General features: G+C 45.6%; 1 protein-coding gene across 6 annotated transcripts in view; it reads right to left on the minus strand.

Annotated features, from left to right (window-relative positions):
* The window catches only part of LOC128767576 (glutamate receptor 3), a 79038-nt gene extending 63983 nt beyond the window's left edge, over positions 1 to 15055 (minus strand). For 4 of the 6 annotated variants that reach the window (XR_008416145.1, XR_008416144.1, XM_053879686.1 and 1 more), the window contains exons 1-2: positions 14803 to 15054; positions 14432 to 14590 (exon numbers count right to left, since the gene is read on the minus strand). Coding sequence is in view for 4 of the 6 variants with exons in the window: in XM_053879686.1 (XP_053735661.1) it covers positions 14432 to 14590; positions 14803 to 14881 (238 nt within the window). In the remaining 2 variants the exon portion in view is untranslated. Of the gene's footprint in view, positions 1 to 14431; positions 14591 to 14802 lie in introns of all 6 variants that reach the window. The other 2 variants (XM_053879685.1, XM_053879688.1) reach the window with 2 other exon arrangements.
* Between the last annotated feature and the right edge of the window lie 1055 nt (positions 15056 to 16110).

Genomic DNA, 16110 nt, shown 5'->3' on the forward strand with positions numbered 1-16110 from the left:
TGCTGTTCAAGGTCTTTCAGTCTTTTAATGACAAAGTTAAAACTTTCTGTTGAATCAATTAGGAATTCATGACAGTTACGCTGTTGTTAATTAAAGGCGCAAGTGATGGATTAATTACAGCCCAGTTTGAAAAGAAATACAGGTCCAAATCATGGCTGCGTTAAAAATAACTTGAAAGATTTATGTGCACGAATGTTCACTCATTTTGCCAGGGGGCGCCTTCAATGAAATATCAACGAAGGCCGGTTAAAGCAAAGGTTTGGCTCGTGAATATGTGATGTGAGATGGATAAAAGCCGGGACAGGGGAACGGGGTCTGAGGTCACGTGTAGTCCACAATCTTGCGGAGCTCATTCCGTATTCTCTTTCCTGTTCTGTCTTCACTCCTCCAGCCGCTGACCCTTCCCCTGCTTCACCTGCCATCCAGATGATGCAGTCCCGTACTTCTGAGAGAGGAGCTCCTCGGGGGAGTCAATGGCTCTCAGCTCCGTCGTCTCCTGACAGATAGTTTCACCTTCATGCTTTGTTTGAACGTGGAGTGCAAGCAGGAGGTTGAAAGCAGCTGTCGAGTCAAAGCTGCGCGACATGTCGCGGAGGGCTTACATGTGATTTCTGTTTGACCAACACGATCCATATGCATGACAACGGAGACTTGGGTTTGAACAGGAGGGCTGTTCAAATGGCAACTCCACAAGTGTTCCGCGATGACAGACGCGAGATGGGAATGGCTAATATGTTCCTGAGGTCCGCGCTGATACAGCCTCGCTTTGCCTGCCCTTGGTGCCCATCATTTCCTTGACACACGCAGTTTAAGTTTCTTCTCAGGCTGCGGCGCTCCACAAGCACGGGGCAGCTTTACTGCACTGCAGATCTCACAACAGCACACGTCTGTATTTGAAGCAAATTCAGGTGACGCTACTTAGCACCCAGGGGGAGGACAGCTGCTAAACAATGACCTTTCACTACGCCGTCTGTGTGCATTAGAGAGGATTCCGTGAAGTGCGAAACATGTAAGGCTTGTGATATTCCGTAATTGGATTTCCTAGAAAGCTGGTGACAAAGTCCCTCACACCCCACTAATCCTCCCAATCAGCTCTGCAGGTCTGATTTATGCTCCTCATTTCTGATGAATGTGGAGAATTGAGCTTGAACCTCGAGCTAAAGACAGCGAGCTGCTGTGTGGATACCGGCTTCAAGATGGGATACTCTATGGTGACATTATATAGTTTGGCATTAGAGGAAAGACATGTATATATTTCAGTCTCCATAAGCACACGGCCGTTTCATGGTGCGACTTGTTTCGTGGCGACACACGTCTCACCATAATAGCGACACACGGGATTGGCTTTTGCGTCACATGTCGCCGCATTGGACTTTCAAGTAAAGCATGTTTCCCCACCAAGGGTCAGTTTTCCCAATCCTGATTCGTGAGCCCATCACATGACACATTGTCCTTTCTTCTTCCCCACACCTGACATGGAGTCATGTCTTTCCATACACATATGCCAATGAGGTTGGTCTACGGCCTTTCCTTTCTATGCTCCGACAGTAAGAGCGCAGCCTCAGGCCACCTGCTTGCCTGACATTTCCCAACCTCAATAGGCTTCCATTGAACCAGTGCCCCAGGCAAACTCTAAGGTACGCAGCGAGCCCTCACCAAACCGTGGGTCAGCTTTCCAGTCCTGTCCTCTATATATCGCAGCTCCCTCTTGGGATAGTTCACCAGATTGCAGGATTCAAATTCTTAAATAAAATGTGTCTGAAATGTAAAAAAATGTCGTAGTTGAAGAAGGTTAGTGGCTGGATGAGTCAGGGAGGTTCAAAACCCAAGCAAGGCCACAAATTCCGTTGACTGAAAACAAGTTAAATGCCATTTGCAATGGGGTTCAATTGTGTTAAAACCGATTATAAATGGTGTATTACAATGTGTTTTATTTTTCAACAAAGGATGACGTACTCGATGATAGTTTTCCACTCATCGCAGGAGAGACTGCAACGCTGCAGTCATTTAATGAGTGAGTGTGTTCGCCACTGCCTTACGCACCAAACCTTTGCATGGACCATCCAGGTCCGCAATCTCCAAACATGAGGCAATGGAAACAACAGACCAGAACCAGGAAGGCAGAGGGCAACACGACATCATCCAAAACAGCGAACTGTTTATGTCAGAATTGCTCCGCCGTCAAAACAAACAGACTCAATTAGTCGAGACAAATCGCGGAAACCATCCTCTGCTCCTTCATGACAAGTGCCACAGGAAAGCAGACTAAATATATGGTGAAATAAACAGAGGGAGATAATGCAACCTGACTTGAGGAGAGCCAGGCTCGCCTGGGCCCGATGTTTCAAATACAAAGCAGTGCCCCCAACTGACTTGTTTGGAATCCAATTCCACACAGTGGGAGATATAACCGTCAGCTGAAAGGTATCATCCATCCAGTTTTGACTTGGACGGCCGCTACATCAAAGTGGCAGTTATATTTTTACATCAATGTCAAGATGCTGGCCTGTTATGCTGCCCTTCCATATATAGTCCAGTTCTCTTTAAAATTCACGCAAATGCAACCACCACGTCCGTCTCACTCGGGTGACGTCATTCTGTCAAAATAAAACTGAAATTGAGAGTGTTTCTTCACAAATTAGATCGCACCAACACATCCTCACTCCCATAGTGATGTTGGGAAAGTGGACTTTTGTCTCCTGTACTGACCAAGCAGCCTTCAGGGTTGCGTGTTGGCCCGTGTAGCCTTCCAGGCGGGGGGGCGGGTTGTGCAGGAAACCTCCGTCACTAAACTTGGAATGAATGCAGCACCGTCCCATTCGCTATACTACTTCAATGGGAGAGAGGAAACACAATTTAAGCACCAAAGTAAGAAGAGATTATTTTACATATATATTGCAAAAGGAAGTTAAAATAGAGAACCATACTGTTTTACTGATTGTGCTGACCTTTTCATTTGATTAACTGAAATCCAGAAATGAAACATGCCTCTGATTTAGCACGCCATGCCCTCCAAGACGCGTTTGTTTTTGATTTTCATGATGAAAGACAAATTCAGGGCAGCACTCCGCGGCTCCTCTGCAGGTTAACCCCAGCCACACAGCAGAGAAAGACTCTATCTGGGTCAGCCCTTCGAAGACTGACCGGCTTGGCGCACACCTTCTGTCCCCGAAATCAAAGGTCAGACATTCGCCATGTTTTCAATACACCGAATCAAGGCTCAACTTTCCTGAATAATTGTTTTTTTTTTTTCTGAGCAGCAGAGAACCACATAACAAGCACAATCTTTGGCTACATGACTCATCAACATGTCAGTAAAAGACCATCAGAAAAAATACTCTTCAACTGACATCGATGACAGCAAAATGAGAAGAAGAAAGAAAGACAAACAGTCACTTGACCAACTGTATTGCTTCACTGATGTCAGGTCAATGAATTGAAATCTTCATTCCACTAGCTTGGTATGGATCCATGGGACAATGTCCCATTTATTTATTTCTTTTTTTTACTGAGCTGACAAGGTCTTTGTTCTTTATTTATCAAAAACATAAACAGCACTTTCCTCAATGGTAGCTGAAAAATGGCTCACAGTCCATTTACAATGCCAAAAGCTGGGTTCCTCTCGTGTTTCGGGTGGGCAATGAGCACGGACAGTTCTGTGGTACTTGTTTAACCTTGGAGACATCACTCAGAGTCCTTTCCTCTCTCCAGCCTCAGTTCCATCGTGGTTAAATATGTAGCATCTCGCACCACTTTCCATCTTATTAGTGCCCTTTCTGCGAGAGTGCTTTGACACTGAATGATGAAAGTGATGGTAGCAGAGTGCAAAAGAGATGGAAAAACCGGACGGCGACTGAGCTTTAACCCCTGCGTTCCAGGGGTTCCTGACATCCAGACCTTTAAATACCACATCCAGCGCTGGAGAAAATATCCCATATAAAAGCAATAGAAAAAATAAAAAAAATATCCCTTCAATAGGTTTCGCTTCACTTCATAAAGCCATTTCATGTGAGCGGTGCGAGACGTTGTCTAGCATTAGATGAAAGATGTTCTCTATCTGACTCTCCGCGGACCTTTTATTGTCGGGAAGCATGCTGGGTGCCAGTGTTCCAAACCCTTTACTGTCCAGTTGATAGCTGATCTGAAACAGTGAGCGAGTCCTGAGCTCAACACAGATGTCAGAGCTGGGGCTTCCAATCCTATAGGGCGATTTCACGTGTATTTTTTGGGATGTTAACAATGCCTCAAACACAACCACATAGTCCAGGCCATTGAAGTCAAAGTGAAGGACATCCACAGAAACTCACTAGTGTGAACACAATGTTCGGCCGTTTCACTTATCCAGCCCAAAAAGCCTGTTCTCCTCTATTCTTTAGAGTCATAGTGAAGCCACTAAGTCCTTTTTCATCATTTTCCCGCACTGTCGGGGCTGCAAAGGGCACCAGCATTCTATTGAGGCCTTTAGAATGGATTCACTCCAAATGGCCTTTTCACTCTGCAGCTGCGATGGATTAGCTCTGTCATGGGTCTAGATGAGGTTCCTTTTCGTGATCGGAACGTCGTCGTGTTTGGGAAAACAAAGCCGTGCCATCAAAGGACAGTAGAGGAGAAGTTGAGACTTGAACCCTGCTTCGGGCCATTCACACACTGGATGATAGAACACTTTGATATTTCATAGCACAATCATGCAAACTCGGACGGCGAACTGGGAGCGACCGCCCACAGGTTTTACGTAGCCATGTGTGAAATGGCAAGAGCCGCATGACAGCTCTCTACCAAGTAACCACGGGAGGCAGGAACAGAGGAGGTTAACGGATGAACAAGCAAATCATGTTCACTTCATTTTCACTCACGGGAATAGTCGGCACAGCGGATGGCGAAAGGAACGTCAACAGCGGAAGGAATTGTAGCCACTATAAATGAATAGCCCACGAAACACGTCACACCTCTACGCCTTCATGAACAACAGCTGAAACCCAACCTCACCCATTGTTTACCTTCATGTTTACCAGACAAAAACTAAATGGATGTTTTGTTGCAACTAAATAATCAGTGCAATGTTTCTTCGGCGCAAGATGGAGCTATTTTTAGGGAGTCATCTTGTTCTGCTTGGACTTCAGAGACGTTATAATGAGCTGTAAAAGGCGACAGCTCGACTTGACTCCATGTGACAAGGAAAATAATGGCATTTGTTCTCATGAATAAACAGAAGGCACGTCATGTTTTCCAGAGTGTGACCTTGCTTCTTAGCGAGGTTCAATGAAGACGGGTTTGCATCACTGAGTTCTGGTTTTTGAAAGTGTAAGAGAGATATAGTGTGTTGCTTATAAATAATAGCTGTCCCTTCTGGTGTGGGCATCCAGAGGTTTGTTCTCTCCAGATCACAAGTGATTCTCGGTCTGCATCCCATGGACTGGCCACTAGTCCAGGGTGTCCCCGCTTCCACTCCAAAACAGCATGTGTATTGATAGGGGACACTACCACTGCATCCTCTGAGCGAGATGGTCCGTCGTAAATATTTCACAGTACAGATTCATCTCATTTATTTGTGTCATATTTGCATCAGTGCAAGGAGTATGCAAATACTGTAACGCTATTCTCCTCTTCTTCTGTGTCCAGTGAGCACTAGCTTCACAAGGTTATGCTGCTTCAGTGGCCTGGCGACTGTGAACTGTCACAAGCAATCAGTTATGATGGAGCCCTTGTTTCTGCACAGACGTGCAGCGTTGGCAAGGCTCTGCAGGCGACTGCCTCCTCAGACAACAAGCCAGAAACGTGCCCATCAATCTGTTGTCTGCATAAGCAGAGCCGGGAACTGGAATAAGTGTGATCTCATATTGACTCGGCGGCAGATGAGATTGTGCCACTCCATGCTGACGCCTCTTATTCAACACAAAGTGCATAAAAAAACTCACAAACACAAGCCAATCGTTGCGGTCCAAGTGGGCAAAAACGATAAGACAGAACATCGGCGGCAATTAATTCTTGCTTGAACTTTCCCGGAAATAAAACAGAGGCAGGGCTTTAATAAGAAGCCCGACCTTGGTTAGGACGCCGTAGTCAGCAGCTTCCACACACCATTCTTCCTCTTTCGGACCCATGTGAAGTCTGCCACTGCAGCAACTCCGGCAGATTTACTATTCCAGATCAAGTGTGGGATTACGGATTCACTTATCACGGCTATTGTCGGGTGTGAATTGCCAATTGCCAGCAAGTCTGTCTGCTACGGCTAGGGAGCAGAAACGTCCTTTGTTGGAGGGATTAAAGATATATTTAAAGCATTTTAAAAAAGACAGTGGATGGTGGAATTGAAGTGAAACGCTGACTGCATGTGCAGAGATTTCCAAACTAGACTTTTATCCCTTTACCTGCAGTCCTCGCTTTTTTATGACATAACCTCGTGATATTGAGAACAATAAAAGTCACAAACAATGCGCCACCACGTCCTTGGATGCTTTGCGATATTGAGGATGCAAAGTGGAAAGCGGCCATATAACAAACCCCTAAAGCGTTTAAGCGCAATAGTTCGGGAACTGAAAAAAAGATCGGTCCATTTCATTCTTTCAAAAAGTACAACTGTTTGGTGATTCCATTTATAATGTCTCAATTGATCTGAATGACGAGCTATTTTGTAGTTTTAACAATGCCATTTTAATTCCCTTATTTTACTAAACTAATAACAGATGATGAGAGGGATTTTTTGTCAGGAAAAGTTTAGGGCTAAATTCTTAAAGTTCAAACCTCCAGTCAGACTCAGATAATAGATACAGTGGAAATCTTGTGAAACCACGAAATACACATGATCACATACAATGATCACTGAAGTACGATACGAAAAATGCCGGTTAATACTTTGTTGGCTCTTTGTTTACCTTTGGAAGAGGAATGAAATGTAGAGAGCAGAAGGCATATACAGTGAACCCTCGCTATAACACGGTTCAACTTCCGCGGCTTTGCTGTTTCACAGAATTTTTTAGTGCAGTTTTTTTATTTATTTATTTTTTTAAACAGTGCATTGTGTTCTGCATCCTGATGGCTAAGGGACTAACCAACGTGAACAGTCTCCGCGCCTCGTCTCTGTACAGCTTGCCAAATTTACGTTTGCAAATTTACTCCATGATAAAACCATGTCAACGAAACGTTCTGCACCGACAAAGGCACGTGAGGACGCACCCAAAAGGAAGTGAAAGATGCTTAACATCGCAGAAAAAGTTAAACCTCTGGACATGCTGAAGGAAGGTAGAAGCTATGCGGCTGTCGGGCGTCATTACGGAATAAATGAATCTTCGATTTGTTCCATAAAGAAGGAGAAAAATAACATAAGGAGGACGGCAGCAATAAGTTTTAACAAGGATGAAAAAATGGTTGTAACTATCCGCAACAAGACCATTGTAAGGATGGAGTTTGGTTTGGCTTTGTGGATAAAAAACTGCAAGTAAAAGAACATTCCGCTGGATACCAACGTTATCCGCACAAAAGCTAAAAAACTTTATGAAACCTTTGCTGACAGCGATGACATTCATGACAGCGAAGAAGAGGAGACACCTGCACCACAACCTTCAGCAGAAAAAGACGCTACAGCGGAGCGGAGTGACGAAGAGGCAAAGTTAGAGGAACGGTGAAATACGCGTGAGTCACAATGTGTCCAACCTCGTACTGACTATTAAAAATATTATTTTACAGTTTTTCCAAAAACTATCATTGTTATTTGTTGAAAACGTTTATGGGTTTTTTTTTTAATGCTTGGGCCTGAAAACAGGTTTTGGTTTTTGGTTTCATTGTATACGTAGTATAGTATTGTATAATAACTGTAAAAAATAAAGCTGACTACTTCACGGATTTCGCCTATCACGGGTTCTTTTTGGAACGTAACCCCCGTGATAAATGAGGGTTCACTGTACACCGTTTATTTTTGCCTCGCAGCCCTGTTTCAGATATGCTGAACTGTTCCAGTGCTTTCACCTCAGTAGCTGCTCTTTCACATTAACGTTAGCATTCGCGAAACTAGATTTAGAGAACACAACCGTCACTTATGGCAATTTCACCTTCCACTTCATAACTGCACTACAATTTGAAGGTCACACTCACACCTTGCACCTGAAGAGTACCGGAACACAGCATTAATCCTGCGTCTACATCCTCAGAGGAGCAATGCTGAGCAGCGGCGTCACAGCTAGCCTTGTTAGCATTAGCTAGGCGGAGATCCTGGTGAACATTTGACTGGTTTGCACATGTGTCAGAACTCATCCGTGATGCCTTCAAGGGCTGCACTCGAGCTCGGCTCACCTTCTGTTTATTAAGAATCAGGTCATTGCTGCCCATTTCATTTTTTTCGGATCGTTTTTAAATAGGTTTCTCCTCTACCGTATAATTGTGGTGGCGGTGGGATCAGTCATTGTGACGTGACTGTTGGTAGAAGGCTGGTGTAACACCTGACAGCATTTCCCAACCATCATCTCACTCTGTCTTCTCACAGGAAATTTATGGCAATGGCTGACGGGAGAGAAAATGGAAATCAATGCGAGAATTAAACGACTGATAACCGGAGACGAGTGTCAGTAGAATGAAAACAAGTGCAGCGTGAGTTTAATCTTTCCTGATCCGACTCTTGTTATTTACAACAAATGTCATGTATCTTGGAGACTGTTGCAAAATGTCAGCAAGTTAAAGAAGCCATTGTTTTGACCTGACTCACGGATTCTAAAACAAATAGCGGCGCATCGGCAACATTCCTCCTCAGGTGGAGTTTAAGAGGATCTTTTGATATTCTGATTAAAAATTCATTTTGTTGAATCTGCCTCGGAGTGTGTTTTATGTTTTCCATTCTGAATCTCATTAAACCCTCAGCCTGCTGCCTGGCTGGGAAAAAAACAACATTGTGTAGGGCATATTATGGCTCGAAAATTAGGTCAAAATAATGTTCCCCTTGGAGATGTGAGAGCTGGAACATGTCCAGCCTTTATGTATTTGATCTATAAAGTAAGCTTTGTAGACACGTGTTACTAGAACAGACAACAACAGTATATGAAGCAACAATACTTTGAAGCCGCAGCATCATGAACACATGCGCTGAAATGCAGAGATCAACTTGCAAATTGTTTTGACACGGCGCACACTTGAACATAAGTAGTCATCAACAAACCCACACTCAAGACTTGTTCGGGGCCGCAGCATCACCAGTGAGAGTGCAGCTGCACTCCCTACAACTGCTGCTCTTTTCTAAGCATGTTTGTGTACTTGGTCCAGTCCAACCGGAAAAATTACAATGGAATATGAGTTTAAAAAGAGCGCTAACGCTGCACAACCAATCACTTACATGGAAGTCCAATGACACATGATTCCAAGTGTTTGCAACTCTTCTCCTTTTGCCAGGTTCTCGCCGACTTCCGGTTTGTTTATTTCAAGTTTTTCTCCGCGCTTGCTGGTGTTTTCTCTCGAGGTCCGGCGGCAGCCCTGGTTCCTCCTTCTCGTCCCTCTTTGTTGTGTAGTGTGTATCCTTGTCACTAAATATCAATAACTGGACTCTTGCTTCGGTCTCCTGTCTCTGCAAGCATTAGGGTCCAGTACTTCCAGGCTCTGTGACATCAAATGTACTTTGGACAGAAGCAGCCGTTTTGCCGACGTTTATCGGCTCCCCGATATTGTGACACAAATCAAAACGCTGAGGTTGAAACTGCACTGTCAGTCTGTATTTTGTCATCTCCCCGTCACAGAGGTCCTTCGTGTCCCAGAGCGTACAACCTCATCCCTGTAACTGCACCAGTCATCTGATGGAGGTCTCCACCTCATCAGTCTCCAGAGACGGCTTGGCCTCCCGGCCTCCAACCACAACACAGCGTCCGTAGATTCCTCCTCCTCCCTCTGCTGCTTCGGGAGTCAACCATTTTTGTGAGATGATTCATGAAGATGAAGGCTCTCTGTGCATATGTGAACAGCACATGTCGAGCATGTGCGTGTTGATCTGCCATGACTGTGTCGCGCTGCGCATATGCACACACATATATTCACACACATATCTGTGCATCAATAAACAAACCTCCAGCTGCAGTGGAGGCACAGATGGACCGTGATGACATGTCCCGGTGCAACCCCCACTGCCTGGAGAAGTCTCTCTTCCTCCAACACATGCATGAACTCCTTCACATACATGTGCCAGCAACCGCCTCCAAGACATGTTTTCTCAAGCCCCTACTTTTGCATCATTAAATAATTCAGGGGAAACAGTTTTAGTGACCAGACTCTCCTGTTCATACCTGTTGCAAACAGCACAGTGCAGAAAGTAGTTTGATCCCACTGGCAGCATTAGTAGAGGACGATACGCCTGAAGACTGACCCCATCGCTGAGGCTGTTTATGGGAAACCCCCGCACAGCTTCCAGAGTGAAGTGGCTCTAAAGGTCAGCAGGAAAGCGGCTCTGGAGGTCTGTCGAGACTGTGTTACTTAACTTCCATTGGCGCCGAGTAAAATTTGTCAACCTAGTTGTTGCAGGTCACCATGAAGTAGGCTCGGCAATCATGGCAGAAATGGAAATCACAATTTTTGGCGCTCAACTGTCAGAAACTGACAGTTGACAGAAACAACTCAGTTTATTCACCAAATATTTCTATAATAAAGAGCTTTATTTAGCATTGATAAATGTGCAAGAACACCTTCTGTCAGTACAATTTTGGGGCTAGCGCTCAGCAAAATGAGACAAAGGTGGATCTGGAATGGTGAACCAACATCTACTAACTAACTTCACGACAGTTCTGAACACAGGGACGACCCCTGATCCCAGTGATGGTGTTAATCGAGCCTCTACAACCTTTGCACAGGTATGTGTCTGATGGTGATGCAGCTCTTCAGAAAGTCATCTCTGAAATGAGGCAATACAATCTTGAGAATTTCAAAATCGATTGTGGGGGTGACTTTCAGTCATGGGCACCCAAACTAAGGTGTGCTTGAATCCGCCTTGCCACTCGGATAAATTCTAACACCCTCCCCAACATCGGCCCACCCACCCACCAAGGAAGCTCCAATGGAAATTGTTCTGACGTTCTGTTCTATTTTTCCTCTTCTGTGTATTTCATCTAATGATGAGCGAGATGAGACGCAGAGTTTAAGTCTCTATTCAAACCACTACCATATTAAGTTGAAGGGATACCTGATAAATCATGACCTGGAGGCATAATAGCAGCTAAAACCTGGACAAAAGACGATCGGTCATATCGCTCTTGCACATATGGCAGGCGATATATTCAGTCCCCAGAGCCAAAGCTTTGAAATTAAGATGGTTTTAGCGAGTGGAATTATCATACCATTAGAGTTGGTCTCCCCCATTTGCATTTTCTTACAAGACGGATGTTGGCCGATGTCATTTCCAAGCTCATATTGACATTCTTTACCTGTCACCACAGCGGCTTGTGTCTGTTTGTTTAACTGAAGGCCATGGCTGTTATTGATTCCTAATACTTTGTTACCCTCCGAACAAACAAATGCGTCGCATGATGATGAAATTTATCGGCGGCAAACACCCGGATAAATGCAGCAGAACATCAGACCAGGACATTACCCGACAAACGGCTTTGATTTTTGAGGTAATTTCCTGCGATATTACCTTGTGTGCGACCTGATGGGAACTGCGGACTTCATCCCCATTATGGACCACGAGAGGCAGTGGCTGGAAATTAGGCTGAACACACCATCAGAATCCGCTGGAAGGTGCGACAATATGCCTCAAATGCTCAGTGTCAGGATCGACTTTTCGCCACTCCTGCGCCCGATACTTCGTGAACAATAAAGCAACGTCGTCTCCACCGCGACCCTGGAGGCCGAAACTTTCATTTCTGACTTCACTGCACTTAAAGAAGCGCCGCTTTTGTTCCTAACTTTGATTACAACTGCACACCTGTCCACTAATAGAAGGTCTGGAGTTTGATATCGAGCGGCGGAGGAGGCATGCGGGACACACACCATTAGCGTAATGACAGAAAGAGAAATGAGGACTCCAGATTCAAAGACCAGGCCCTGCAACAACTGCCTTCCACAGGAATCAAGGCAACTAATCGAATCAGGGTCAGAAGCGTCTGAAGAAGGCTAGATGTCCATCTGCGCCTCAGGTAAAGAAGATTGGAAAACAGAAGGAAAACGAATGGTGGTGTCATTAGAGCGGCTGCCTGTGACCATCAGTAACATTAATGCTTTGAGTCTCTCTCTGCGATTACACCTGACTCTGAAGCCAATAGGGAACTTGCACATCGCATGACTTCTGATGTGACTTCTAAGCAACAGTCTCCACAGCAAAGCTACCGTGGACAAACCGAAGCTCCTCTCCATGCAACCAGTTTGCTTCAGTGAATAAAGAGACAGGAATCCACCTCCATTATGCAGGCACTGTTATTTTAATGTGTATTATCAAGGATCACATGATCTCAAGATGTCCCGACTCATCCACGACACCGTGAAGGAGAACATCCAGGAAATGAGAGCGACAGCTTACGGAAGACGCAGCTCACACTGACAAACATGGAACCATGCAGCATGGCAGGGCTTCGCCATGCGTTGCCAAAGCCTTGGAGCGGGCTGATATTAATGATCAATCATGAGTTGTTCTGGTGGATCATATACGGACAGGTCCAGCCTTTCCTCAGGCAGCAAGCTTCCACTCTCATCGGGATATTTCCTCCAGTGTTTCTGGGAAACGCCACACATTCATATTTACACTTTCCTGCTCCAGCTGTGGGCTGCCGACGAGTTCCCAGGCTGGAGCGGTAACCAACTTGACATATCTCTAATAATGATGCTTTGAATTATATTCACGCTGTAAAGTTCCTTATGGAGAAGAAAAAAAACCTTCTGTTGAGGCTGGAGTGGAGACTGACATGGGAATGTGCCTTCCTGCTCAACCACAGCCCCAAGACTCTGGCAACACTGCTGAAGCAGTGGTTTATAATAACATATCCTCAAACAAGGACCTGCCATTGCTTCCAGGCGGTTGACAAAATAAATAAATAAAAATAGCCCGCACTTTTAATGTCACGGATCAGAACCGCAGCGGAATAATAATGTGCAGATCTGAGAGAAATGGCTTTACATTGACATTTGAGCGCCCCTCTCTTTGGATCTCTTGTAAATGTAAATAGGTTTTCTGTATTTTTATTTCTCCATCAGATGCAATTCTTCCTCTTCATCCTAAGTTTGAAGCTGAGGTGGTTCTAAGATGTAAGAAACGGGGCCACTGCTCCCGGAGGAGCCCCGTCCTCTCACCAAAGCACTGTCTGGCCCTGGATTTAATTAGATTCTTATATCAAGACTGTTCCCTCCTATGCTTCCCTACCTCTTCAACATGCGTGAAATTGCCAAGCACTATCTGTTATTTATTCGCTCTCATCAGCTTTCATTGTTTCTTATGGACGCTCTGCTGAGGCTCGGCTGCCGGGACCCCACCTCCTCCTCTGCAGGTCTGTGTCCGACTCATTTGCCGGCTTTGGTCTGGGAGATATGGATTTTTTTTCTTCCCACTTTCACCCAATGACAGCGCGCTGAGGTGCTATGAGGGCTGGGTGCTAATGAGCTGACTCTGCAATGCTGGAGGGGATGGTCTACAGCACAGGGGGAGCCAGGGGGCGGCATGACCACAGTTGCAGCCGGAAAGGGTTCGGCCAAAGCAAACCCCTGCGGAGAGTGTTATTCCACAAAATCTGCTCTGAATTTTTCTTCTGATTCAAAGACTTTACCGGTGGAAATTTGGCTGTGCACAAGAAGCAGCTGACAGGGAGAGTGTCACGGGAGGACAGACTCATGCGTGATGAGTGGATACAACTGGACTTGTATGAATAGCAACAATCTTATAGCAGGTAACAGTGGTGGATACCTCAACTGTGTGCTGGCACAATTGACGGTAGACACTTCGATTGATGTGAGCCATTGAAAGAACCTTTGTGGCTGCACTTTGTGCATCTCTGAAGAAAGGAATTTCACATTTACATTTGCAACAAGATGATGTACAATGTTCTATTGAAAAATCTGATCATGCTTTAAAGTGATGGATCAAAACGGAATGATAATAATTTCACTTGATCTAACATAAATCAAGGCAACACAGTGATGATGAGGTGTGTTACCAGACTGTTTCTCAGTTCTGAAATCCTGGATGACAAAATTCATATTTACTGTGATGAAAACAGTGTGTGTTGCGAATCTTAGTGGCGGCCCCTGCACAGAGCCTGGATGCTGAGGTGTCTGTTTATAGATGTTCCGTAATACATATGTATATATGATTTTGTTTGTTTTGTTTTTGTTATTTCACGGGGGAAAAGTGATATGTCTGTTCCCAGCAGAGTTGGCAGAGCAGCCGCCCCCCGTCTTAAACGTCTTTCTGAGATTGACATGAATAATTCTTGGACAGAATGAGGGATGATGTGGACAGGACCGAAAATAGACGCGGACTCACACGCATGGGTGACTGAGAAGCTGTTGGACGACTCGAGGTTGTCGACGTTGTAGTTGAGGTGGAAAGGCTTTTCAGTGGCGTTTTGGTTGGTGTTGTAGAGTTGGACAGCGAACCTGAAGGCGCTGTGCTCCTGCACCGTGGACCTCATGAAGAGTCCGCCTTTATTCAAAACACAGAAGAATAAAGCCGGGTGAGGGCAACACTCGCACTCTGCGCAACTCAATTCAAGCGGCCGCGATAGTTCTCCTGAATCAGCGGCTGTAGTCTTGCAGCATTTGCAACAATCAAGTTAGTCAGCGGCGTTGCGCAGCGCTCTGGTCCGCGTCCAGTCGCTCCGGCACACGCATGCCGCAACAATTACCGTCACTTACCGATATTAATCTGGTTGGGGAAGCCCGCGAATGATCTGCCAAGGAACCAGAGAAGAAGAAAAAACAATCGCAGAGCCATTTCTGCCTCTCCTCCTTCCGGTCGGTTCAACTCCTGGAGACGCTGTGGCTGAGCAGATTCATGAATTCACGGTGCTAATCCAGTGCGCAGATGACGGTCGCTCACAGGTTCACTGGGTTGCAGTCCGGTGCGCAGCGACTGAGGAAGAGGCGAAGCCAGGGAAGAGAGAGCGAGAGAGAGAGAGAGAAGGTGCTGAGGGGCTGGCGGGGTAGGGGGAGCTTATCTCAACTCCCATTGGACCCGCTGGGCCAATGTTGGTCAAACTTGAGCTGACGTGAAAATGCTCGAGCTCCGGCTGCACTGACAGCGCGGGATGAAACGCGCTGCTTGTCAATACCGTCCCGGGATCAATAGAAGCGATGACTGCGGCGCCTGCTGCAAGGATCGCAGGAAACCTCTGGCAACCTCCTGCAAGACAGAGACGAGGGCCTCACACCCCACTGTGGCAAGTTGGTCATACTTCATTCACCGGCGAACAAACACACGGGGATGGAACTGTGAAAATCCTCTCACTCTTTGAAGAAGGGAATCAAAAAAGACATCTATGGGTGCCAACACACAAACGCCAACTGAAGCTTAGTATTTTCCTCAGTAAACTACCCCCCATTTGTGCCTAAATCTTTGCTGTATTCAGGGAAAAGTCAGCGTTTCTTTCGAACTCGAGGTGCGCGTCAGTCATCGGACGCGAAGGAGCTGTCCACGGTGCTGAATCAGAAAACAAGCAGCGTCGTTGCAATCGATATTGCCGTTGTCTTTTCGTTCAATTCCATCTTATTTACCGTCGTTTATTTGATTTATTTATTTATTTCTGAGTCCTAATGAAACATCATTGCAGTGATTCGGCCTCCGCAAGAACAATTAAGGGATTACTGGCCCATTTATCACCCTCAGCCACGCGCTTTGAAAATTAGTTTTTAATTGCTTTCCAAATAGCCTCAGCCCGTGATAGTGAAAACACTGAGCTATTACACACACTGTATGTCCAGTTTAAAGCCCGTGACGTTAATGACCTCAGTCGGCGCCGTGGCACCAGGTTAAAGAAATAGTGAAATTGTTATTGCGTGTGTTTTATGCCCTGTTTGAAATGTAAATATAAGTTATGGTGGATAAAAATGTTGAATTCATACGTGGGTAAATCCTTGGGCTCATGTGGCTCAATTTTCTCCCGTGTTATCGCTCAGATGCTGATGTGACGGATGGAGTGACCCAGTCATCAGAGGAGGACATTT

The sequence above is a fragment of the Synchiropus splendidus genome, chromosome 11, assembly GCF_027744825.2.
Source record: "Synchiropus splendidus isolate RoL2022-P1 chromosome 11, RoL_Sspl_1.0, whole genome shotgun sequence".
Taxonomy (NCBI): Eukaryota; Metazoa; Chordata; class Actinopteri; order Syngnathiformes; family Callionymidae; genus Synchiropus; species Synchiropus splendidus.